Source organism: Podarcis vaucheri (assembly GCF_965113315.1).
Source record: "Podarcis vaucheri genome assembly, chromosome: 8".
NCBI classification, from domain to species: domain Eukaryota; kingdom Metazoa; phylum Chordata; class Lepidosauria; order Squamata; family Lacertidae; genus Podarcis; species Podarcis vaucheri.
The window spans coordinates 48,759,596-48,784,633 of record NC_138766.1 but is presented as its reverse complement, the minus strand read 5'-3'; the positions used below and the strand labels follow the sequence as shown (position 1 = coordinate 48,784,633).

Here is a 25,038-nt window from a genome sequence, read left to right as displayed (position 1 = left end):
CCAGGGCAATTCTTCTCTGGCACTCAACTGGGAGTGCAGAGAGGTTGTTTGTGTGCTACTGAGCTGTGACTGAACTCCTGTGCTAAAGTCTTGGGTTTGCCAACAATAGTCAGGCAAGCAGAAATCTGAAACATGGGTAGTTTTGCCCAAATCAATATAAAGAAAACATGCCATGAGTAATAATATAACATTAACATCATATAATTGGTTTTTAGGGATTCTTAGGTATACTATTTGGTGGAAATCACTGTGTTTAGACCTCACCCCCAAGTAACAGATAAAATGGTTTTCTTCTTTTAGTGATTCTCAGCAACAATATATAAACTATGCATTCAGGTAAAACTTGCATTCTTTCTTTCTCTGTTTGTTGTTTTGCTTCAGGGCAATCCTACCTGGGTTTGATTTCCTTTGGAAGAGAGAGTAGTGAAGACTTGTGCCTTTTGGGGGGGCGGTTTCCATAATATTTGCTTTATTTACAATTCTACAGGTCGAACATAAGTGTAGGCAAGCAGTGCATGCACCCCCACTGTTTAAAGAGAGGCATCTTAAATTCCAAGGTGCTTCCAGACTTTATCTTCCCTCCCCTGCCATTCTTCACATGCACACCCCTCCACCTGCACCCCAGCTCCCTTAACTCAGTGTTTTTTATATTGTAATTTTATGTTGTGAATTGCCCTGAGATCTACAGGTATAAGGTGGCACACAAATTTAATAAATAAATATTATTATTATTATTATTATTATTATTATTAGTGGGGAAGGGATGTGTCACCTTATGGAGGCAGAGAGGGCTTGAAAGTGAGGAGGCAAGTTTCTTTTGAAATCTCAGGAAAAAGAGTAGCTGATATCAGATTTCCAGAGTCATGACTACCACTTTCTTTTAGTAGCATAACCACAATTAAGTATGAAAAAATGATTTGCATAATTTATTGCAGAACACAGCTTTTTTGGGGGCAGAAATTGAAGGTTGTTTTTTTTTAAAAGTATAGTACTCAATCTGCTCCAAACTCCATAGACACCCAAGTTGGGGGGCATTAATGGGGTCAATCATATTCACTTTAATCATTCATAACAGTGAAAGGCAACTGAAAATTTTTATTAGCAAGATCATGAGGTTATGGGGCTCCAAAGCTGGTTTTGCATGCATTAATAGTTCATTATAGAAGTGTGACACACTCTCAACAGTTTAAGGTATAATTTCATGCCTCAGAGCAATCACTGCATTCTGAGGAATCTAAATGGAATTTTGCCAGAGGGGAAAAGCATAAATCTCTGGCAGCAATGTTTAAGAACCTTGCATCGACTTTATCACACATGCCTATATACACACAAAAATAATCCTATAGAGATATCCAGAAAACATTTCTGGTTATTGTATTGTTTCCTAAAGGGATACTGTCTGATGTGTGATGGCAGAGGACAAAAACTCACATCTACACACTTTCTATTGCCCTTTAGCTCAAATTGCAGAAGCGTCTACATTATTTAAATTACAAATTTGGTAGATGGCATAATCTGTGACATCGTTGTTCAGTCTGGGGAATTAATACTGTACTCTCTTTTTTATTTTTAGTGTGGTGATGTTGGCTTTTGCATCCCACCCAGCAGGTAAAAGAACTAAAAATTATAACTGGGTTTTTTAATTATATGGGCATGGTTTCATGTTCTTACATATACTGTTTAGGAATATAATCTGTTAGATACACCCCCCCCCCCGATCTGTAGGTCTGTGTGCGTTCAGGTGCACAGGTGGGTCACTTGCATTTAGGTAGGTATCTGTTCCTTTTTATGGAGTTAGCTGATCTGTACATACAAAACTACATCAGTGGGCAGTGTCTCCTTGCACTGAAATTATTGGGAAATCTTTTCTAGAAAGGGAGTTCTGTTTGCCTATCATAACAATTGCATGTAGATCAGGCATAGGCAAACTCGGCCCTCCAGATGTTTTGAGACTATAACTCCCATCATCCCTGACCACTGGTCCTGTTAGCTAGGGATGATGGGAGTTGTAGTCCCAAAACATCTGGAGGGCCGAGTTTGCCTGTGCCTGATGTAGATCATACCAGTAGATTGAGGTGTGATTTAACTGGGAGTTTTAGAAGCCGGAATCAATCTTAGAAACTTGGTCATACTACCTGATATTTTATTTTGTACAATGGAAGCACAAACATTTATTTCTGTTATTGGTTTTTAATGGGATATAACCTGGTCCAAACTGTAATGCTGAAACTGAAGTTCTGGTGCTGACTATTTAGAACAGGGGTCTGCAACCCGCGGCTCCGGAGCCGCATGTGGCTCTTTTACACCTTTGCCGCGGCTCCAGGGCGGATACTAGCGAGGGGAGGAGGCGCATTGTGCGCCCCGACACTCCCCACTGTGGTGGGCGCTGTACTGGCTGTGATGTCGCATGGGGGCGGTGCGTGCGTTAGCCACACACCGTCCCGACATCACTTTCCCGCCCGCCTGCTACATTGTAAGGGGCATGTACGCTGGTCACTGTTTTGAAGGGGAGTGAAGAACACACACACCAAAAAAGGTAACTTGTTAATTTAACATTTATTTCTATGAGGAGGAGTAATTCTAAGGGGTCAAACAAAGAAATAATAAAAAAGTGACAAAAAAGTTATTTTTATAATGACGAGTTTTGTGGCTCCCAGTTTTTTTTTCCCCTTCGGAAACGGGTCCAAGTGGCTCTTTTTGTCTTAAAGGTTGCAGACCCCTGATTTAAAATGTTAGTTGCGTGCTGCACCTTCTCTGAACAGCAGAACGTTCAGAGCACCATGCGGATTTACAGATTGAAATATTGGGGGGGGGGACCTGGAGAGTTGGGGAGCCTTCGCAATTAACTGTCATTTATAAATTGGCATGTTGAGCCACCACATAGAGTGTTCCAGGTTTACAGCAATATTGGATCAGTCCTTCCAAGGCCAGTTTCCAGCTATGTTCTCTCATATTCTTCTAAGCCAGTAGTGGAAACAAATTAATTCCTCATGACCATGAATATGCACACAGTGAACAGAGCTTATGCTTTTCCATTGGAAAATGCAGTATCCAACATAGATCTTTTTGCAAGTGGAAATGTGTTCACTAAAAACACACCACTTCCTTTTCCTGCAACCTCTCTTTGAACTGCTAATAAGAATCAGGTGCAGCTCAAAATGGTGAGAAAGGGGCCTTATAAGAGTAATGGCGAATTAAGGAGTCCAGAAGCTGTAAAAACATGTTTAAACCAAAGGATACCTGTTAAATGGAGTTTCTGTATAGAGATTTAACTAAGTGTTTTTTGCTAGTTTTCCCATTGAATCAATTGTTTTATTCCACAGGTGATCTCTTTAGTGCCTTGGAATTTCCATTCCTTTACTTCTACAGGTTTCACAGCAGTTGCTTTGCCAGGTAATATTCCTTTACCAGAATGAGTTTGTCAAAGTTAAGGTAAAGGTAAAGGTACCCCTGCCCGAACGGGCCAGTCTTGACAGACTGTGGGGTTTGTGCGCCCATCTCACATTTATTGGCCGGGGGCCAGCGCTGTCCGGGGACACTTCCGGGTCACGTGGCCAGCGTGACATCGCTGTTTTGGCGAGCCAGAGCCACACACGGAACGCCGTTTACCTTCCCGCTGGTAAGCGGTACCTATTTATCTACTTGCACCCGGGGGTGCTTTCGAACTGCTAGGTGGGCAGGCGCTGGGACCGAACAGCGGGAGCGCACCCCGCCGCGGGGATTCGAACCGCCGACCTTTCGATCGGCAAGCCCTAGGCGTTGAGGCTTTAGCCCACAGCGCCACCCGCGTCCCTTGTCAAAGTTAGTGGCATGTAAAACCTGAAAAGGACAATATTTTTTCTGGCACAAACCACTGAAATGCTGAGAACGATCAAGAACTCAGCTCTCTCATTCTTCTCCACATCTCCCCCCCCCCCCCGTGAGCTGGGCTTCTCAAAGCATCTGTTGTGCGATATTTTTCCACAACACTTTTGGGATGTCAAAATTGCTCAGCATCCTATGGCAAAGTATTCACTGAAGGCATCTCTTGAAGGCTCAACATTGGATTAGTCTTCATAAATCACATTGTTTTCAGTGATTACAAAGAATTAGACCATAATACCCCATTATTAGCATGTGGATTTATTTTCCTGTACATCTTGTTATTTGGAGGACTTTGCAAGTTAGTTAAAAGGGAAAAGTTTAACCAAAATCCCATTAATTCAAGTGGAAACTGCTTGCTACCCAGGAAGAATTGAATTCTTTGTTGTTCATCTCCTAATCATGTAGTAGTACATGTTGCCCAAAGTTCCATTTATTTATTTATTTAGTGGTGAGATCTGCCTCTCATACTGCTGAGTGGCTGCCTAGTTATTTTTAGGTTCAAGTGTGTCCAAAACCCCTAGTTAGGCCGGTCTTTCTGCACACTAAGTAGTCATGCCCAGGATTGTACTGTAAGGCGATTTACAATCCTGGGAATATCTGCTTAGTGATTAAGTGCCATTGCTTAATTTGAAAAACAAAACAAAAACTTTGCTCTATTGGACATGGCTATAAATTTTACAGCAACATTTCCATGGGTTTAGCTGCTGAAATAACAATAAAATACATGAATATAATGAATTAAATGAAATAATAGAATATTTGTATCCTGCTCTTTCACCAATAAGCTCAGTTTGGCTTCAAGCTTGATGGCTGAGTAGATATTTGAATCTGGGTTTCCTATATCCAGACAGAATGCTGTAGCCATTACAGAACGCTGGCTTGGATCCTGAGCTTGGATGCTGCTGGTGGGAACATCCTAGGATCAGGTTTCTGTTCCTGGGATCCTGTCACCCATGGAAGAGGAGTTTGCTCATCCGAAAAAGTATTTCCAGAAGGATGGTGGACACTGTAGAACAGTATTGCAGCAACTGCAGGAGGAAGGGGGAACTGGTGAAAATTACCTCCTCCCTTCTGCCAGTGGGATTCTGTGCTAGATCTAAAGCTTCCTGTTCAGAGAAAACAAACTGAGGAGCCAAGCCACTGCCTTTTCCCCTGTCCAATAAACACTGCAGTTTTCAGTGTTCATCTCTGTAATGCTGTTACTTTTGAAGGATGTAAGGGCCTCTCCAGATGTCATTTCTATGGTGCGTTCCTGGTTATTTGTGCTCATGATGGTTATCGTGGTCGTTATATTTGATCCCACTTTCAAAACTGTTAGTGCCTGCAGACATTTCAGAGTGGGCTTACTGCTTTGTTTTCAGCCAGTGCATGCTCCATAGTTTCCTGCTGAAATCCTATTGCTTTTTATTCCACAAGTATTCCAGGGGTTGTTTGCATCCAAAGCAGCACTAGTGGAATTCCAGTGGGGCAGTGACATTGCTGCTTCCTCCCTTCTGCACATCCACCAAATCTTATTTGGAGGGTCCCCCAACCTTCTGGAACACATTTTCAATGCTTGTAGGGGGCTATGGGGTATGGGGAAGCTTCATTCTCTAGTGTAGGTATCTTGCACTAGTACAGGCTTCCTCAAACTTGGCCCTCCAGATGTTTTGAGGCTACAGTTCCCATCATCCCTGACCACTGGTCCTGCTAGCTAGGAATCATGGGAGTTGTAGGCCAAAAACATCTGGAGGGCCAAGGTTGAGGAAGCCTGCACTAGTAGAACAAAAGTGTTCTTCCCCAGGGTGTCCCCTCCCCCCAATTTGTTGTGCTATAGTGCAAGTGCCCCCACAGACAACAATAGTGCAGTAATATTCTGGAAGCATTGCAGAACATCTCATAAAGTGGAATGATTTGTGGGGATGGTTAGTATAAATCTACCACTATTGCACTATTATTGTGTCAATGACATCTTGCAGAATACACCCTCCGGTCTGGAGGGATCCTTAGTCGAAAATGAGAATTCTCTCCATTAATGGTGCTGTCTACTACCACCTTCTGCAGCGGTCTTCTGGGATTCCTTCTGACCTTATATACAATGAAGCTGAAAAGCAACACATCCTCAGGACAGTATGCAGCCTGGAGTTTCCTAGCAAAGGTAAGATGTGTGCAGCTCTGTTTTGGTTAGGTTTTAAGAATGAGCATCTGTCACTCTTTCATATAACTCCAGCCCATTCTCGTTATTGTAAAGGTAAAGGGACCCCTGACCATTAGGTCCAGTCGCGGACGACTCTGGGGTTGAGGTGCTCATCTCGCTTTAGTGGCCGAGGGAGCCGGCATACAGTTTCTGGGTCATGTGGCCAGCATGACTACGGCGCTTCTGGCAAACTAGTGCAGCGCACGGAATCGCCGTTTACCTTCCCGCTGGAGTGGTACCTATTTATCTACTTGCACTTTGACGTGCTTTCGAACTGCTAGGTTGGCAGGAGCAGGGACCAAGCAACGGAAGCTCACCCCATTGTGGGGATTTGAACCGCTGACCTTCTGATCAGCCAGTCCTATGCTCTGTGGTTTAACCCACAGCGCCACCCGCGTCCGTATTCTCATTATAACCTACTGTAAATAGTTTTTCCCTCCAACTATACTTTATATCCACCTTTATTAGATGAATGGATCATTAGAGAGGGAAAAGGATGGTATTCATCCTCTCCTCCAAAGCAAATTAATGTGTGGGGTGGTAATTCTAAATGGCATTTGTGATTATCGGGTCAAACTGGGCTGCAGTATTATTCTTGTGTGATAATAATTTGATTTTTTGAATGCACCTGTAGATTAATGTATCTGAAGAGGTGAAAAAGTCAAGGGTTGAATCCCACAATAAAATGACATATATTCATCCAGTGTTACAGTATGGAACTGTATCAGTTTCTAGACACACCATTTTGGTTCATCAGTAACGGTTTCCATGGTGACAACCTCATTTCTGGTTACACTTTTATTCAGAGATTAGGCTCCAGATTGTATCATAGATAAAATTAGTGGGAACGTGACCATTGGCTTAAATAAGACAACCGATCCAATAATGATTTTCATGGTGATCATAAAGATCCTTTTTTTAAAAAAAAATCCTTAATATTGTATCCGTGATATGTTTGGGTTTTTCAAATCCTCACAGTATCCTCTGTGAGCATTGCATGTTTCACATCAGAGAACCTGCACATGAACTGCGAGAGGGGCAAATTCCTCCTCCTTTGGTTTCCTGTTCAAAAAAACATGCGTGCGAACACTCATTCTGTTGTCTTAATTCAGTTTCAATTTTGGGTCCTAAGTATGTCTTACGTATCTGCCAGAATGCATATATAGAATTAATCAGAATTTGACAGTTCAACCTGTGTGCAATTTCAATATCTGAACAGGATGTAGGGGGAAAGATTGGGGCAGGTGTCTTGTTGCAGCTTTAAGCAAGTTTTTGGTTGGTTTCCATAGAGATAGCTTGATAATAGTCGTGTAGCATCCAGCACTAATTATTGCACTGAAAGTGCTTCAAAGTCTTCAAAACTGTCTCCATAACAACACCTTGGTATCTAACATAATTATTAAATTTATCGAGGAAGTAGAATTAAGTGTCCCTGGCTCTTTAAAAAGACAACATCAGTAGAAATCCTTTAACAAGCTGATACCACATTATGGTCACATTGTGATGATAAGCAGTGTATACACTTGATTAATCTTAGATTTAATCTTGTTCATACTATTTAAACTATCAAAAACAATGTTTAAAATTGTAATACAGCAATTTTTTACAGCTCTCAGTGGATTAACTGCACTCGGGCATCTAAACAGAATATGCAGGAAGGCAGAACTACATAGTGTGGCTATGTACCGTTAGTACAAATAATTATACAACATGACTAGTTTGCAGTGAGTGTTTGTAGGGCAGCACCCTGGCTCTGGAATGAGCTTCCCTTGAGTAGGTTCTGGCAACAATGGAAAACATTCTTATTTTACTAGGCCTTTGAGCATTAGTGGCACATTTAATTTATATTGTCCTTCAGATATGAGAAATACTGTGAGTGAGATGATTGGGTGCTGGTTTTAGAGGTTTTAGTGATTTACATTTTACTTTTAATTACTGTGATGCATTTATTGCTTGTTACTGGATGTGTAACTCACCCTGCATGAGTCTGACCAAACTGTGGGAGGCAGTGGAAGACAGGAGTGCCTGGCATGCTCTGGTCCATGGGGTCACGAAGAGTCGGACACGACTAAACAACAACAACTCACCCTGCGACCTTAGGGTGATTCAGTGAATGAATTAATAAAAGTAGGAGAAAGTTGCCTATGCAGACCACAATTTAAATGTAGACAAGAAGTGCCCAAGGAAGAGAATGAAGAAATACTATTTACATGGTAATATTGTGAGTTAATGCAGTAACATTATTATTGCTGAGTTACAGAACTAGGATAGAATATATTCCAGTCTTGCATCAATACTTCCTCCTTGCCTGGATATACAGTTATACTTAAGAGCAACAGTCTTTGCAAACCAGTTGATTACATTTCCCAGGTCCCAACCCTTGCAGCCATTCCATGGTCCCAGGGCATAGTCTGAAGGCATATAGTGCAGCATTCTTAGAATCATAGAATCATAGAGTTGGAAGAGACCACAAGGGCCATCGAGTCCAACCCCCTGCCAAGCAGGAAACACCATCAGAGCACTCCTGACATATGGTTGTCAAGCCTCTGCTTAAAGACCTCCAAAGAAGGAGACTCCACCACACTCCTTGGCAGCAAATTCCACATTCTTGATGTAGCCTATCAGGTTTGAGATTGGTCAGCACCTAGTTGGAAGATCAACTGGGAATCCTAGATAGACACCACACTGAGCCCCATCATGGCAAAAGAGCAGGATCAAAATGTAATAAATAAATAAATAGCAACTGGAAAGCAACCATCTTTTCCCTTCCCATCATCCATCATTACTTCTTCCTTTTAGAATAGAATAGAATAGAATCATAGGGTTGGAAGGGATCCTGAGACTCATCTAGTCCAACCTTATGGGGATCGAACCTGCAACCTTGGCATTATCAGCACCACACTTTAACCAGCTGAGCTATCCAGCTGATCTCCTGTGTGTGAGACTATCACATAAACTATGTGAAAGATCCAACCTGAGTGGCACAGAATAAGAAAGATGCTTATTGGTGATCAATGCCCAGTCAACCACAACCACATCAAGTTAAATAAACACATTGTAGACCCATATCACTTTTTGTTATGCAACGCCACCTCTACTGACTCATGCTTCCCACTACAAGAGGGAAACTGGCTTCCAGGATCTATCAAGGCTAAATTTATCAATGAGAATTATCCATATTTCTTTCCATCCCCACATTGGCATTCCAATGTTTTTATTTAGTCTCTTTCTTAAGTGATTTATATTTGGGAAATTCTAAGCTGAACTATGATTCATAAACATAATTTTAAATGGAAGGGAAAGAATAACAAGTCTTTGTCTGGGAATAATTTCCATTGCTAATTTGCAAGTACAGATTCCAGATGTTCAGTGAACAGAGCATTGCAAAATATGCTTATACAGAAGATTTTAAAATTACACCATTTATATCAAGCATCCTTCAAAGAGAGTAAATTTCCATTCTTATATAACACAATAGTCTAATATTCCTTTCAAGATCTGTTGTATTTTGTTTTTTCTTTATGGCTCTCAAATCTGTCCTTCCACCCTGTATCACTAAGTGCCATCCCAGGTGGAGGATTTTGAAAATGGTGGAGTAGGTAGGAGCATATGGAAATATGGATAAAGATAAGACAAGGGAATGCAGGTCAGACACCTTTTTGGTACCATCTTTTCTTCTGGTAAATGCAAGGTAGTTGAAGAGAAATATCTGCTGATAGTTACTTTGACATGTATTACCACGAAAAATGAAACATATAGGGTTAATTTGTCTTGGCTGTGTCCACCTATGTGCTTGGTGCAACCACCACCAGTGTCTAAAGCACTTTGATACAGCTATCAAAGATACTGCAAAGCTCAAAATATACATTATGCACAAATTATTATAGCAGTAGCTAGCGCATTGTCTATTTTAGAAAATGAAGTCACTTCTGGTGAAGGAGCAGAGGGAGTGAGCACATGGCCCTTTCCCTCCCACCATTTCCTTGCTCCAGCTCCCACTCACTGGATTTTCCCCCCTGTGGAGTTTCAAATGCATGTTTTCCCTTATTCTGAAGAATTATTATGGGCAAAGGAACTGTGATACACAAAGGGAGCTTCTTTGCTCACAAGAGCATTGCTATTCAGTTAGAGAGACCAGCCAATTTGACACATGCCGTCACTAGCATTTGAGAATGGACTGTCCTGTTGAGAGGAAGAGGAAAGCCAACATCATGCAAGTGATCATTCTTCCATATTTATGCCAGACTTTCCCAATATGGTGCTCCACAGATGCCAGTGAGCATGACCAACAGTCAAGGATTTTTATTTGCAAAGGTTTCTATACTTCTGATTATGCCAACATTGAAAATATATATATCACGGTGGTGAAGAGTACAGTGGTCCCTCGGGTTACATACGCTTCAGGTTACATACGCTTCAGGTTACACACTCCGCTAACCCAGAAATAGTACTTCAGGTTAAGAACTTTGCTTCAGACATCTTCCAAGACAACAATGCCCATTTACACCACAAAGAACTCATAACCCACCTGCTCTCAGCAGCCAGAAACACCATAACCAGACACTGGAGAGACCTGTCAGGAGTAAGCATGGACCAATGGTACCAAATAGTATGGGAAACAGCCCTACTAGAAAAATTAATTAATAAACTGAAACTGACACGGGGACAAACAGAAGAAGACACCTTCACCCCGGTATGGCGCCCCTTTATTACACACACAGCCCAACAGGACATTGACAATAATCCACCAACAGCATACAAATCAATATGGCTAACCTGATCCAAAACACCCACCCACCTCACTCACACACGAAAACAAAGATCACCACAGCCAATCACAAGCAAACAATCACACCCTAGGCCAACCTCAACCTCTCTCACCACCAAAGGAACACAAGTGAACAACACAAACAACGCTGACACCAAACTCTACACACATTAAACATAATAGAAACACCGCCACCCGACCCCACCCCCATCCATCTTCCCTCTCTCCACCCCCCCTTTTCTTCTCTCTTTCTTTTTTCTTCTCCCCCTAATGCCTCAACAAATGAAATGGATTTGTAAAAATGTTACATGAAAAAAACAAACCAAAAACAAGGCACTACACTTCTGTAAAACAAGAAAATCCTTAATAAAATATTTTTTTAAAAAAGAACTTTGCTTCAGGATGAGAACAGAAATCGTGTTCTGGCGGCATGGCGGCAGCAGGAGGCCCCATTAGCTAAAGTGGTGCTTCAGGTTAAGAACAGTTTCAGGTTAAGTACGGACCTCCAGAACGAATTAAGTACTTAACCCGAGGTATCACTGTATACAAATCATCAATAAATTAGATTCACAAAACTAGTGCAGAATACATCATTTTATTGTCCAAAACATCTGGGGGCACCAGGATGGGGAAAACTGCCATACACATTGACTCCTGGCTTTCCAAACTGTCTTCTCCAGCATGATTTCATAAAATGCTTTTTAAATTAGCAACGTGCAATTTTTGTAAAAAGCTACAGAAAAACTTTACAACATTTTATCTCTTCATAGAGGACTAAAATGTTGAACAACCCCAGTTTTTGCTGTCATTCCTTGTCCCTTTCTGCTATAATAAAAATAACTTGTCGATTTTCTTTCCATTACATCATCTGAGAAGCAGCAAAAACACGCCAAAAAGTGGCAGAATCAAGACTTTAACTGTATTATTGTTGGGGCGTAATCTGAAACAGCGTCAGCAAAGCAGTTTGCTATCTGGCCTAGGAACTGTTTTGTTTTCTATGTTGTCCCAATGGAGTCATGAACTAGAAAATTAAATTATAAATGGAAAATTACCATAGATAAATATTCCCAAATGTATGGACATATTTGTGAGGACAAGCTATTTTTATTGGTGAATGACATAAATAATGCTTTTTAAAGATTTCTTGTGCTGTTTCCAAGCCCACCTCCCTCCCAAACGATTACAACTTGACTGAAGTATGATAACAATTTCCCATTTCACAACTGCTGACAATTGTGAAGAACATGCCGGCATTTCAGTAACTTGTTAATATTTAGTCATGCTTTAAAACTGTCGGCTTAGAATAGTGAGCATGCCTGGAAAGGCTATATAAGTCCCTCAGGCTGTTGAGCATGATGCCTAAATGTAGCCTTCGTGTTCAGAGGTCTTGTCTACCACTGAATACCATCCGCTTTCACAGGATTCTGGGTAGAAATGATGGGAAACCACAGATGATGGACTTGATGGGTTTTTGGTCTGATTGAGAAGGACGCTTTGGAGATGTGGTTGTGAATAGACCACAGCATGTCGGGGGAACCTGTGGCCCTCAGAGGATGTTGGGGTCCAACTCCAGTCAGCCGCAGCGAGCATGCCAGTGGTCACAAATGATGGGAACTTAAGCATCTGGCAGCCCACATCTTTCCCATCGCTGGACTAGAGGAATTAGCTCACCTGTGCAGACACGATAGCTATTGTGCAGCTTCCTGAATTAGTTCAAGAGATTGTGCCTGCTTTACTACAGTTTTATAAGCCTCAGCAATTTTGTTGGTTTTTGTTTTTTGTTTTTTTTTTAAAAAGATCAAAATATTAATCACCACTGGTAAAGAAATGGTTTGGGTGATGAAAGCTGCTCTTGCAACATCATCCCTTCATGTTCCCTAGCCTATCATTTTAATTCCTATTACAGTGGTACCTCAGGTTACATACGCTTCAGGTTACATATGCTTCAGGTTACAGACTCCGCTAACACAGAAATAGTGCTTCAGGTTAAGAACTTTGCTTCAGGATGAGAATCAAAATCGTGCTGTGGTGGCGCGGCAGCAGCAGGAGGCCCCATTAGCTAAAGTGGTGCTTCAGGTTAAGAACAGTTTCAGGTTAAGAACGGACCTCTGGAACGAATTACCGTAAGTACTTAACCCGAGGTACCACTGTATTTAAAAAATAAGGACTCTCCAATCACGTTAATGCTCTTTTCTATATCCTTAAAGGCCAGCAAAACATCAAGATGCTGAGGAATTAGAGGGGAAGGGGGATATTGCAATTTAATCCTTAATGCTCGGAATTTAGAGATGATGAGGGGACGCCCGAAGAGGGAATATAATTTCCTTGGCTGTGTGTCTGTGAGTGTCGATGCTGCTCTGCACCATGTGACTTTTTCAGGCTAGGTCAGAAGTTAATTGCTATGAAAATACATTAAGGTTACTTTATTTACTCGAGTTGCTTCTTATCAGTGCTGCTTAGGGCTCTGATGTCCAGCACTTGTTGAGACAACTTCATGTTTTGCTTGTTTGACACATGGCTCTTTCCTTTTCTTAGATCTGCCAGAGTTCATGTTTACAGCTTAATGTGAGGGAAGGCCCAAAGGAAACGTGTATCAAACTAAACTAGGGTCACTACTATGGCAGCAACCCAGGTTTCAGAGACCCTGCGATCTTATCGATACTGTTGTTTAGTGTGGATGGCAAACTTCCTGTACCTCCATTAATTCTCTGTTGTCCGTATGATGTTCTCCTACCAATGCTTTCCTCTTCCTCAGTCCGGATTTTCAGGGATACACTGAGAAGAGCGTATGATAAAATCTGGACTGAGAGAGGGGGAAATGTAGGATGGCAGTGATTTAGAGCAGAACATCATATAGACAACAGAGAATTAATGTGGGTGCAGGAAGCTTACTATCCCCATTAAACAACAGAATGGGTGAGCCCTAAAAAACGTTATTTATGCAGAAATCATAAATAAATTTTTTTTAAGGGGGGAAGAGATGTAGTTCCTAAGGAATGGTGTAGGGAGGGAATTATCTACCTGCAACCACAGCAGCCGAGTAAGGAGGTTAGGAATTGAGGAGTGAGGCATAAGGAAATAAAACAATTTCTTACTTCTATTTGGAGAGATCTTCTTTCTTTCTGCCTTTTTTGGGTTGTCCAGCCTGAGAGGGTGCTGTTGTGTGCTTGAGCTGGGGAAAAGCATCGGCTGCTTGGGGTTCTGCCTTTGTGCTGGACTATCAGCTTAAAAGGGAAGCCCTGGCAATATGCAATGCCTGCTTATTTTAGGGCCAGAGTCCCTCCGCCACCCCAGTGTAGCTGGGCTGATACCCTGGAATATTTCGATGGTGATTTTGCCCGTATTTTAGGTTTCTAACATTCCGCAGTGCTTTGGACAGAGTGTCTTTGAGCCTGTAATATTCAAAAGTGAATTACCACATCTCTTGTGGCTCCCCCAGTTCTGTTTCTGCCTCCTGGAACCTAGTGAGTTCTTTCGATGTCATTTAAGTTCAGGGAGAGTATCCAGTCATTAATGTTTAAGTTCAGGGAGAGTATCCAGTCATTAATGTTTAAGTTCAGGGAGAGTATCCAGTCATTAATGAAATGCGCCATGTCCTCCACTTCCTGGTTCTCTGGAAGACAACCGTTTTTCCTCCTGTCGCTGTCTGGTTGTTCCTCCAGCTTCATAACTAAAACTTTAGTCGACATTTGTAAGAGTTGGATCTCAAACTGGTTGGTTAGAGCAAGATTGTGTGCACAGTTTGTTTTTTTACAAAATAAATAAATTGATACAGTGGTACCTCGGGTTACGTATGCTTCAGGTTACATACGCTTCAAGTTACAGACTCTGCTAACGCAGAAATAGTGCTTCAGGTTGTAGGCTTATGCCTTTTACTTTGCCAGAGAATTGCTTACCCGCGTCCCCAGGGCCGAGAAGAGAACAAAAAAAGTTCCAGGAAAGTTTCCTCTTTGGAGAAAAGAGTTTTATTGCAAATCTGTGCACAGTGACAGTCAGCAGAATATATAGTTTCTGAAATCTGACTGTACCTTTACCATGTTCAGCAAGCATTTTTATACCTAAAAGCATTCACCCTCCTCCCATACCTCCCCCCAAACCATCTCCAATCAGCTGGCAAGTTTTCAACTTATTTCCTTTTAGGGCATATCAATATTTGCTGGCTAAGGCTGCTAGCTAAGCACTTCCCCTGCTGGTTAAGCATTTTCTCTGCTCAGTAAGCACCCCCTCCCAACTCCTTGTACACGTGTCTTCTTTTGCTAGCAAAGCATTTCCTTCGTATCATTACTTAAAAGCAGAAGTGAAGCAGGAAACATCTTGCTTGTGGTTTTTCAGTTAACAGCAGTTTCTGGCTAGGCAGGAAGCGACCTTCTGACCTGTAGCTAGCATCAGCAGTTCCAAATAGCTGATTAGGCAGGAAGTGGCCTCATGACCTGTCTGTTTTAGACTTTTGCAAATAACTGCAATTTTTGGGTTTGAGCTGTGTAACCATCCTAGCAGAGTGCAGGAATTTACTATGTGTAAATAATATTAATGATTAACCGTTCCCCTCTCCCTTCACTCCCTCCTCTTCTTCTGAACAACCTAATACTTAGGTTCGTTCTGGGGTATGGGCCTATACTCCCTCATCACAGCGATGACCGTGGGTCCTAGCTTTCGTGACAGGAGTCTTTGCATCATTTGCTGCAAGCATTGCAATAAGCAGGGGATACAGAGGCAAAGAAGCAAAAGGATTAATAGCGGTCCTGCTAATAATACTATAACATTCCTGAGCCAACTGCCATCAGGGAGCCAGGAATACAACCAACCCCATGCATCACTCCCTGTGGCTTTCAGCGGGTTTTCAGCTATCATCGTTTCCATGTGGTTGATGGTGGCTGAAATACTGACATTATTATCTGGGATGAACATACAACAATGAGAATGAACCAGGGCACAAACCCCACCCTTTGAGGCCAACATCACATCCAAAGCATAGCGATTCTGTAGGACAACCTCCCTCATAGCAGTCACCTCTCGATTGAGCTCCTTTAATGCTTTTATGGTATCATTGAATAATCCTTCTGTCCAATTGGCCAGCAGATGAAGATCTCTATAATTCATGGCTGCCCCTAAAGAAGGTAGCAGGGCTCGTGATATCTGGGTCCCAATATAGTGGTTAATAGGTGTATTAACTGCCCTGCGGTTACGCAGCCTGAGAGATGTTGGTAGTTTTTCCACCTTATATAAAAGGGGGATCACCACTCCCAAGGTACAAACTCCAGTAAGGTCTCGGGGAATAGTTTTGAATGCTGCATCGCCACAAATCAACCATAGTTCCTTCGGAAGAAGGCGACTGGTGTTTCGGCGTTGCTCTGACCACTGGAAGGCTTGCGAAAACAGAAGGCTTATGTGCCATTGCTCCTCAGTGAAGTTTAGCAGGGGTATAACGGAAGAGTTGGATCTAGAGCTTTCGTGGAGGTGGTGCATGTCTGTCAGTAACTTGGAGCTAGTATCAGATTGATAACACCGAGAGGTATTACCATAAGGAAATAAGGCGGAACAGGTCCTATCGAATACAAAATTTAAGACATATTGGCAATTGGGGTAAATCCCTCTTAGATTTGACCCTTCAGAAAAATTTAAACAAATAAAGGCTGGCTCGGACAGGGCTATTTTTACAGGTGGCCATTGAGCTTCCTCGGGGTTCAATGTATTTTCTATGGTAAAGATGGTATCAATGGGAATTCCGTGTAGCATCAAACCTGGCCGTTGTGCATAAGGTGGTATATGCATACACAGCCAACAATCGGAGAGTTGTAACATAGTAGCGAACTTAAACATATCCTTGATGTAAACATTGTCTTCCCACATCTTATGGTAATCTTCTCCCCTGGATGTCTTGTTTAACAAACCTGTTCCCCCTTGGTCTTGCTTGCCAGTCCTTGCCTCTCCCCCCACAATAGCTAACATGAGATATACTATGAGGATCATCATGGGGATAGAGGGATCTGGCCGTCGTCTCCCGCAGAGCCTGTGACGTTCATGCCAGCAAAAGAAAACGCACATCCATAAGGCAAGACCGGCCGAGATAACCCCTATCCACCAACCCCAATCCTTCCATGGTTCCTCCCACCAATATTCAGGGGGTGTGCTCATTGTTGAGGAGCCCACTGATATTTGTTCTCGACTACCTGTTGAGCCTCAAGGATGAGAGCCCACCGGTGAGCTGATGCTTCCACTATGTGGGTCAATTTTTCTACTAACCCTGTCGGGTGGATTGAACTCACGTGCTGCCTCCCTAGTGACCAAAGGTGGCAATTCTTACTGGCACTTGTTTAGCAATTGCACACCTGGTTAAGGCTCCCACCCCTGCAATACTTGCATTGCATCAAGATAGGTTCCGTCCCATCTATCACCTGGATTAAGAATAGGACCTGGTCTATCAAATGAGGTTGGTACAGTGCTCTACCTCCCAGATAACAGTTGATTACCCTCCCACAGCAGCAAGAGCGGTCCAGAACTCGATAGAGTTCGATCGTCTCTGCAACTTCCCGTATGAGCACTATCCACGCGTGTTGGACAGTGGTGTGAGAGAGGAGCCACAACGGGGCAGTGGGGTGTCTCAATACGGCAATCTCATCAAACCCCAGTTTCCAATAGCCGAAGAGCACGCCATCTCTTACCACCGGCAAGACGAACCACTCGTAGCAGAGGCCAGCAGGCCAATAAGGGCGGTATGGCTCAGTGGGGTCAGGGTTGTGGGACATAGAGCAGATAACAGAAAAGAGAAAAGAGAAAGTCCTTATGGAAATATAAAATGTCCTGGTGGACTTCCTGGATTAGTCCGGCACGGGTTTTCACGTTGGGGACGCTGCCCGCGGGCGCCCCTCCCATCCAATTCTTCAGCCGTGCGTAGAGATATCAGCCTCCGGAGTGATATCAGCAGGGCGGTTGTCTACCGGGCGTCTGGAGATGGTCAGCCGAAGGGAGTTCTCTGGATCTGGTGTTACTGTCCAATCTGAAATGGCTTTCTTCACTCGAGTATGGTGGACCCACGGGGTGATGCCGGCAACCTTCACAGCAGTAGGGGTAGAGAGTAGCACGGTGTATGGTCCCCTCCAGCAGGGCTGTAGGGGGGCTCGCTGCCAGTCTTTCACCCACACTTCGTCACCTGGCTCGAACTGATGGAACGGTTCAGTTAACACACATGGGGTGCGAGCCTGGGTCCACCTGTTGAGATAAGAAAGAACTCGGGAGAGTGACTGTACATAATTATTCAATTGCACATCTTGGCTAACATACGGAGTTAACATTCTAACATATGGGACTGGTCTCCCAAACAGAACTTCAAAAGGTGACAAGTGGGTCCGTTTTGACGGAAGACTGCGGACCCTGAGTAATGCCAAGGGCAACATGGTCACCCAATTAGACTTGGTTTCCTGTGTCAGCTTGGACAGCTGATTCTTTAGAGTCCTGTTCATTCTTTCAACCTTTCCAGAACTCTGGGGTCTATAAGCAGTATGCAGCTTCCAGTTGATCTGGAGTGCTTTAGCCAGCCCCTGTAGGACTGCATGAACGAATGCTGGTCCATTGTCAGATCCTATGGATCTTGGCAACCCATAGCGAGGGATGATTTCCTTAAGCAGGCACCTGGTTACTTCAATCGCCTTTTCAGTCTTTGTTGGCCATGCCTCGACCCATCCGGTGTAGGTGCACACTGCCACCAGCAGGTAGCGACATAATCCACAACGGGGTAATTCAGTGAAGTCAACCACAAGATCTTCCATTGGTGCAGTTCCACTGTGCTGAACTCCCGGGGGAGCCAGTGGTCCGGTTCTGGGATTATTCTTTTGACATAGCAGGCATTTCCTGGAAACCTGGGCTGCCAGTTGATAAAGGTGGGCTATATAGAAGCACTTTGCCAGCTGCTTGGTGGTAGCATCTGGCCCCATGTGGGTGGACTCATGGTACCTCTGAGTTATCTGTCGAGACAGGGACTCTGGAATCCATATCCTGTCATCAGGTGTGAGGTACCATCCTTCGTTGGTCAATGTCAACTCCTGGGCATCTGCAGTGTCCCTTTCCTGTTTTGTGTAAGCCGGCTTGTCGGCGGTGCTTAAAATCTCTTCTGGGATCAGTGCTCCAATGATTGGAGCTGGGGCCAGTTCCCGGGCTGCTTCCTTGGCCACTTTGTCTGCCAATCGATTTCCTCTGGCCACTTCCCCTGGTCCAGTTGTGTGTCCATAACAATGGATAACTGCTACCGCTTCAGGCTCCCATACAGCATCCAGAAGGTTCAACAAAGCTTGTGGGTGGGCCACCTGGTTTCCTCTGGAGGTAAGCAAACCTCTTTCTTTCCATAAGGCTCCATGGGCATGTAAAGTCAGGAATGCATACTTAGAATCTGTATAAATGTTTATTTTCTGATCCTTCGCCAGGCTCAGGGCTCTGGTAAGCGCAGTTAGTTCCGCCAGCTGGGCCGATGTTCCAGGCGGGAGTGACTTTGCTTCGACCACCTGGTCGTCCAGGGCTACCACTGCATAGCCTGCCTTTCGCTGCCCAGCCTCGACAAAGCTGCTTCCATCCACAAACCATGAGAGCCAGTGGGGGTTTGCCTCGTCTTTGAGATCAGGCCTGCTGGAATATACTTCGTCCATTACTTCAATGCAATCGTGCGTCTGCTCCTCACCTTCTCCTACCGGCAACAGGGTAGCTGGGTTGAGGGCGGTGGTGACCTGGAACTTCAAGCGCGGGTGCAACAATAGCATCTGGCACTTCCTCATCTTTGCTTGGGAGAGGAAATAGGTACCCTTCATGTCAAGCAGTGCTGGGACTGCATGCGGAGTCACACAAACAGTGTCTTGGCCAAAAGTGAATTTGTCGGCTTTGTTCAATAGGGTAGCTACTGCCACAACTGCTCTCATGCACGGCGGTAAACCTTGTTCTGTAGGCGTCAGGCGCTCAGATAGGTATGCCACGGGCTGTTGCCAGCTCCCCAATTTCTGGCATAGCACTCCCTTCGCTGTTCCCTGGTCCTCATCCACAAACAGGGAGAAAGGCTTCTCAGGATTTGGGATACCCAGCGCTGGTGCTTGCTGCAATGCCCTTTTCAGATCTTTGAAGGCCTGCCGTTGCTCCTCTCCCCACACAAAGGGGTCCTTTTCAGTTCCTCTGGTTGACTCGTGCAGAGGCTTGGCAATTGTGCTGAAGTCAGGGATCCATATTCTACAGAATCCTGCCGAGCCCAAGAAACCACGAAGTTCTCTGCGATTCTTTGGCTCTGGAATCTGGATAATGGCTTGCTTCCTTTCTTCTCTTAGGGTCCGTTGCTGATGGGATATATCAAATCCAAGGTATTTTACAGTGGGTTGGCATATTTGGGCCTTTCTCTTAGATACTCGGTATCCTGCTTCAGCCAAGTGATTTAACAAATCCTTGGTGGCTTTCATACACGTGTCCTCGTCTGAACAGGCCAAAAGAAGGTCATCTACGTACTGTAACAAGACCCTGTGTGGGCTGGTGGGGAAGCTAGACAGGTCCGAGGCCAATGCCACCCCAAAAAGGGTTGGAGAATTCTTGAAACCTTGTGGAAGCCTTGTCCACGTATATTGCACCTTGGTGCCTGTTCCTGGATCCATCCATTGAAATGCAAACAGGGGCTGACTTTCCTCTGCCAGACGGCAGCAGAAGAATGCATCCTTCAAGTCCAGCACCGTGAAATAGCAGGCAGTAGGAGGTATTAAACTCAACAGCGTGTAAGGATTGGGCACATTGGGGTGGAGGGTTTCCACGGCCTGGTTGACCAATCGAAGGTCCTGGACTGGGCGGTACGTGCCATCTTCCTTCTTCACCGGCAAGAGTGGGGTGTTCCACTGAGATTGACACTGTCTCAGGATGCCATGGCGAAGCAACCGTTCCAAATGTACCCATACTCCTTCTGCAGCACGCCGGGGGATAGGGTATTGGTTCACGGCCACAGGGTTAGCAAATGGCTTGGGCTTAACTATTACAGGTGGGATGTTCTTTGCCATTCCGGGTGGGTTGCTTTCTGCCCATACACCAGGGTTAACTTCTTGCAGGAGGTCCTCTGGAATAATCCCCTCCTCTTCTTTTAACATCATTAGGCGCCAGTGTTCCCTTAAGGGTACCTCTAAGGAAAGCTCTCCTGTTTGCCCTGTAGTCATTGTCACTTCTCCTGTCGGTTGAAAGGAAATCTGGGCTTGCAATTTTGATAGCAGGTCTCGGCCCAATAGTGGGATCGGACACTCCGGTATATACAAAAACTTGTGTTGGACCACTTGGCCGCCCAGGCGACAGATAACAGATTGCAGGAAGGGGGCTCTTTGTGATTTCCCTGTGGCTCCTATTATGTTAATTGTTTGCTGGGTGGGCTTGGACACTGGTACGGGCAAAACAGAGTGGGCGGCTCCTGTGTCAACCATAAAGGGGATAGTTTGGTTCCCTGTCTGTATTTTGACCATGGGCTCACGGGAACCTAAATCAGCTGGGCCCGGTCTGTCCTAATATCCTTCCTCCTCTCTCAGGCTCATCATGCCGGGCTGCCTTTGGGCTGAGGGGTACCGGGGAGGTCCCTGTCCACGTCCTCTACCCCTGCTGGCATTTGTCGATGGCCAAGGTCTCAGTTCCTGTCCAGGTCCCCTGAGGATTGGGCCTGAGACTCGTTCTCCTCGTCCTCTTCCTCCTAAGTGGGCCTGTGGGCATTCTCCTTTCCAGTGCCCTTCCTGCCGGCAGATGGCGCACTGATTCCTCCCCAGGCGGCCTTGCCCTCCTCCCCGGGCACTTCCTCTTTTCTGAGAGATGGGTGCGGTAGCCTGCAACGCCATCAACTTCTTTGCTTGATACTTCTCCTTTTTCTTTTGTTCCTCTTCTTCCCTCTGATTGTAGGTGGTTTGAGCCAGTTCTAACATCCACTCAAGGGTGTGGCCCATGAACCCCTCGTTTTTTTGAATCTTTCGACGGACATCGGCCGCCGCTTGCGCCACAAAAGCAGCCTTTACAATAAGGGCGTTGGCAGCCTCATCTGGGTCTACTGGAGTATACTGACGGTAGGCTTCCTTCAGGCGTTCCAGGTAAGCCCCTGGGGCCTCTTCATTCCCCTGCACTACCTCTCTGACCTTCACAAAGTTGGTGGGTTTCCTGGCTGCTCTCCTCATACCATTTAACACATTCTGGCGGTAGGTAGTGAGGGTTTTCTGGCCATCAGTAGTCTGATAATTCCAATTCGGTGTACTGTCAGGGTATTCTGTTATAATGTCTGCATCCGGTGTTCCCTGTGCTCTCATGTGTACTCGGGCTTCAACATGGACTCGCCTAGTTTCTTCTGTGGTTAGCAGCGCATCCATCAAATACTGCACATCATCAAAAGTGGGATTATAGGTTTTAAAAATCCCTTCAAACAATTTTATAATTTTTGCTGGATTCTCCTCAAAGGAAGGATTTTGATTTCTCCAATTACAAACATCTGCACTTGAAAAGGGTATATGCTGGACCGTGTAGGTCCGTGGTGTCTCCGCCCCACCAGGCCCTGGAGGTCCCGGTGGGTCATAAACCCTTCGGAGGGGCATTACTCCTGCTGCCTGACCCTTCCTTGCTTTCTCATACTGTCTATGAGCCATAACTCTCTTCGCCGCCTCTCCCCACTTACGTTGCCATTGCTTTCTTCTTTGAGGGGTACAACATTCTGCTGCCTCAACTAACAAGGGGCTCACATCCAACTTCTCCGCATAGGGGCTCACGTATGCCGTAATGCGTTCCTCTTGTCCCTTGGTCCACTTCTTATTCTCCTCAGTCCATCTCCTCAACTTCTCTATAAATTCCTCATCATCTCCTTCCTCCTTCTTTTCCTCTAAATCATCATTCATTAACAGGTCGCTGTCTTTTTGTTCTGGGCTTGATGGGGGGCTTGCTTGGGCTTGGGGGCCAGTTCCTCCCAGTGCTTGGGGACCTGGGCCTGGGAGATTTGCTAGAGGGGCAGTTGGTGGAGCATAGGGTGGTGGTGGTTTGATGACTCCCCCCTCCTCATCTTCTGGGTCTGGTATCACCGGGGGCTTTTCTGCCTTCCCTGCCGGTCGAACAGCACAAATTGTATTTTGTGGGGCGTCGCCTCGGCAGGCTTTCAACCATGGTGGATTCTTTTCTACATTGGTTTTCCAAGTAGAAATGTAGGGGATTTGGTCTGGGTGGACATTCAATATGTTCTGATATAATGGGCTGATTAGTTGCAAATCAAAGCTTCCTCCTGTTGGCCAATTAGTTTGTGCGGGCCAGTCAACTTCACATAATGTCCTCATTCTCTGTTTTCGCAATTTGATTCCCCAGTCATCATGCTTTGTGGCTGCTTTCCAGTTGTTTAAAAAACATTCCAGAGGACTACATTGGCTTGCCCCAGACCCCATTTTTTTTTTTTTCCAGATACTCCGCACCTAACCGGGCTGTAAATTCTTTCACACTCCACACGATTCAGATTGTGATCTACACGAGGTCGCCCTGGTAGAAAATGCACAATCCTGCAATCGCCCGGCCAAGGGGAACGCTAGGCCCCGACCCGCACTCAAAATCCACTCACAGGAGTATCTGAACACGCAACATACAACATACCAATCATTCCATTATAATTCCAACATGCAACACACAAAACACACCAATACAATTTCCCTTCTGTTTCCCTTCCACCCAACCTTACTGGTGGCCCCCCCTTGTTGCCACGGCTAGTTCCCTTCCTGGTAGCACTGTACTGCTATGACCAGGTGAGGCTGATCAGGCCCCTGGCCCCCTTTCCCTCGGGCCCCTAGCCCTTTCCTTCGGGCTTACCTTTTCCTTTCCGCTGCGGGTTCCCTTCCTTGGCCAGTCTTGTCTTTTCTCCCTCGACCGAAGTTCCTGCTCAGGAGCGGTGTGGCCGGTTTCCCCCACGAATTGGTAGGGTGCGCGCTGAAGCCTGCAGACTCCGGTCTGAGCTGTCCACCTGGTCGAGCCTGGCTCTCCCCGGCCCCCTGGGGTGGGGCAATTCCCGGCCAACGCACCAAGCTGTAGGCTTATGCCTTTTACTTTGCCAGAGAATTGCTTACCCGCGTCCCCAGGGCCGAGAAGAGAACAAAAAAAGTTCCAGGAAAGTTTCCTCTTTGGAGAAAAGAGTTTTATTGCAAATCTGTGCACAGTGACAGTCAGCAGAATATATAGTTTCTGAAATCTGACTGTACCTTTACCATGTTCAGCAAGCATTTTTATACCTAAAAGCATTCACCCTCCTCCCATACCTCCCCCCAAACCATCTCCAATCAGCTGGCAAGTTTTCAACTTATTTCCTTTTAGGGCATATCAATATTTGCTGGCTAAGGCTGCTAGCTAAGCACTTCCCCTGCTGGTTAAGCATTTTCTCTGCTCAGTAAGCACCCCCTCCCAACTCCTTGTACACGTGTCTTCTTTTGCTAGCAAAGCATTTCCTTCGTATCATTACTTAAAAGCAGAAGTGAAGCAGGAAACATCTTGCTTGTGGTTTTTCAGTTAACAGCAGTTTCTGGCTAGGCAGGAAGCGACCTTCTGACCTGTAGCTAGCATCAGCAGTTCCAAATAGCTGATTAGGCAGGAAGTGGCCTCATGACCTGTCTGTTTTAGACTTTTGCAAATAACTGCAATTTTTGGGTTTGAGCTGTGTAACCATCCTAGCAGAGTGCAGGAATTTACTATGTGTAAATAATATTAATGATTAACCGTTCCCCTCTCCCTTCAAGGTTAAGAACTTTGCTTCAGGATGAGAACAGAAATCGTGCTCTGGCGGCGCAGCAGCAGCAGAAGGCCCCATTAGCTAAAGTGGTGCTTCAGGTTAAGAACAGTTTCAGATTAAGAATGGACCTCCGGAACAAATTAAGTACTTAACCTGAGGTACCACTGTATTTAGTTAGAAAGCATATCCAATTTCTGCTCAAATGGAGTTAGGGCTGTTTATAGGGCCTAGCTTATTTTTTTAATGTACTCATCTGAGTCTCTACCCTCATCCATTGTGGCAGCTGTTTTCCCTCCTTTGGAGGCCTTCATGTTGCCTTTAGGCTTGTGACTGTCAGTGTCTGAGGCCTCTCCTGAAGCCTCAGGCAGAGCTCCCTCTGTTTCTTCCTGAAGAACTAACTTGCAGATTTGCTTTTTGGTCCCTGTATTCCTTGGATCATCACCTTGCTGAGGCTTGTATGAAACTTTTTGATTAGATGTCAATAGGATCCACTCTGCTTCGATTTTGTCT

At 44.9% G+C, this 25,038-nt stretch overlaps 1 protein-coding gene across 3 annotated transcripts in view; it reads left to right on the top strand.

The window, feature by feature from the left end:
* TMEM241 (transmembrane protein 241) overlaps nucleotides 1-25,038 on the top strand; it is a 55,793-nt gene that overhangs the window by 22,778 nt on the left and 7,977 nt on the right. For all 3 annotated transcript variants that reach the window (XM_082234860.1, XM_082234858.1, XM_082234859.1), the window contains 4 exons: nucleotides 301-336; nucleotides 1,574-1,608; nucleotides 3,324-3,393; nucleotides 5,908-6,001. In XM_082234860.1, the coding sequence (XP_082090986.1) occupies nucleotides 301-336; nucleotides 1,574-1,608; nucleotides 3,324-3,393; nucleotides 5,908-6,001 (235 nt within the window). The remainder of the gene's footprint in view (nucleotides 1-300; nucleotides 337-1,573; nucleotides 1,609-3,323; nucleotides 3,394-5,907; nucleotides 6,002-25,038) is intronic.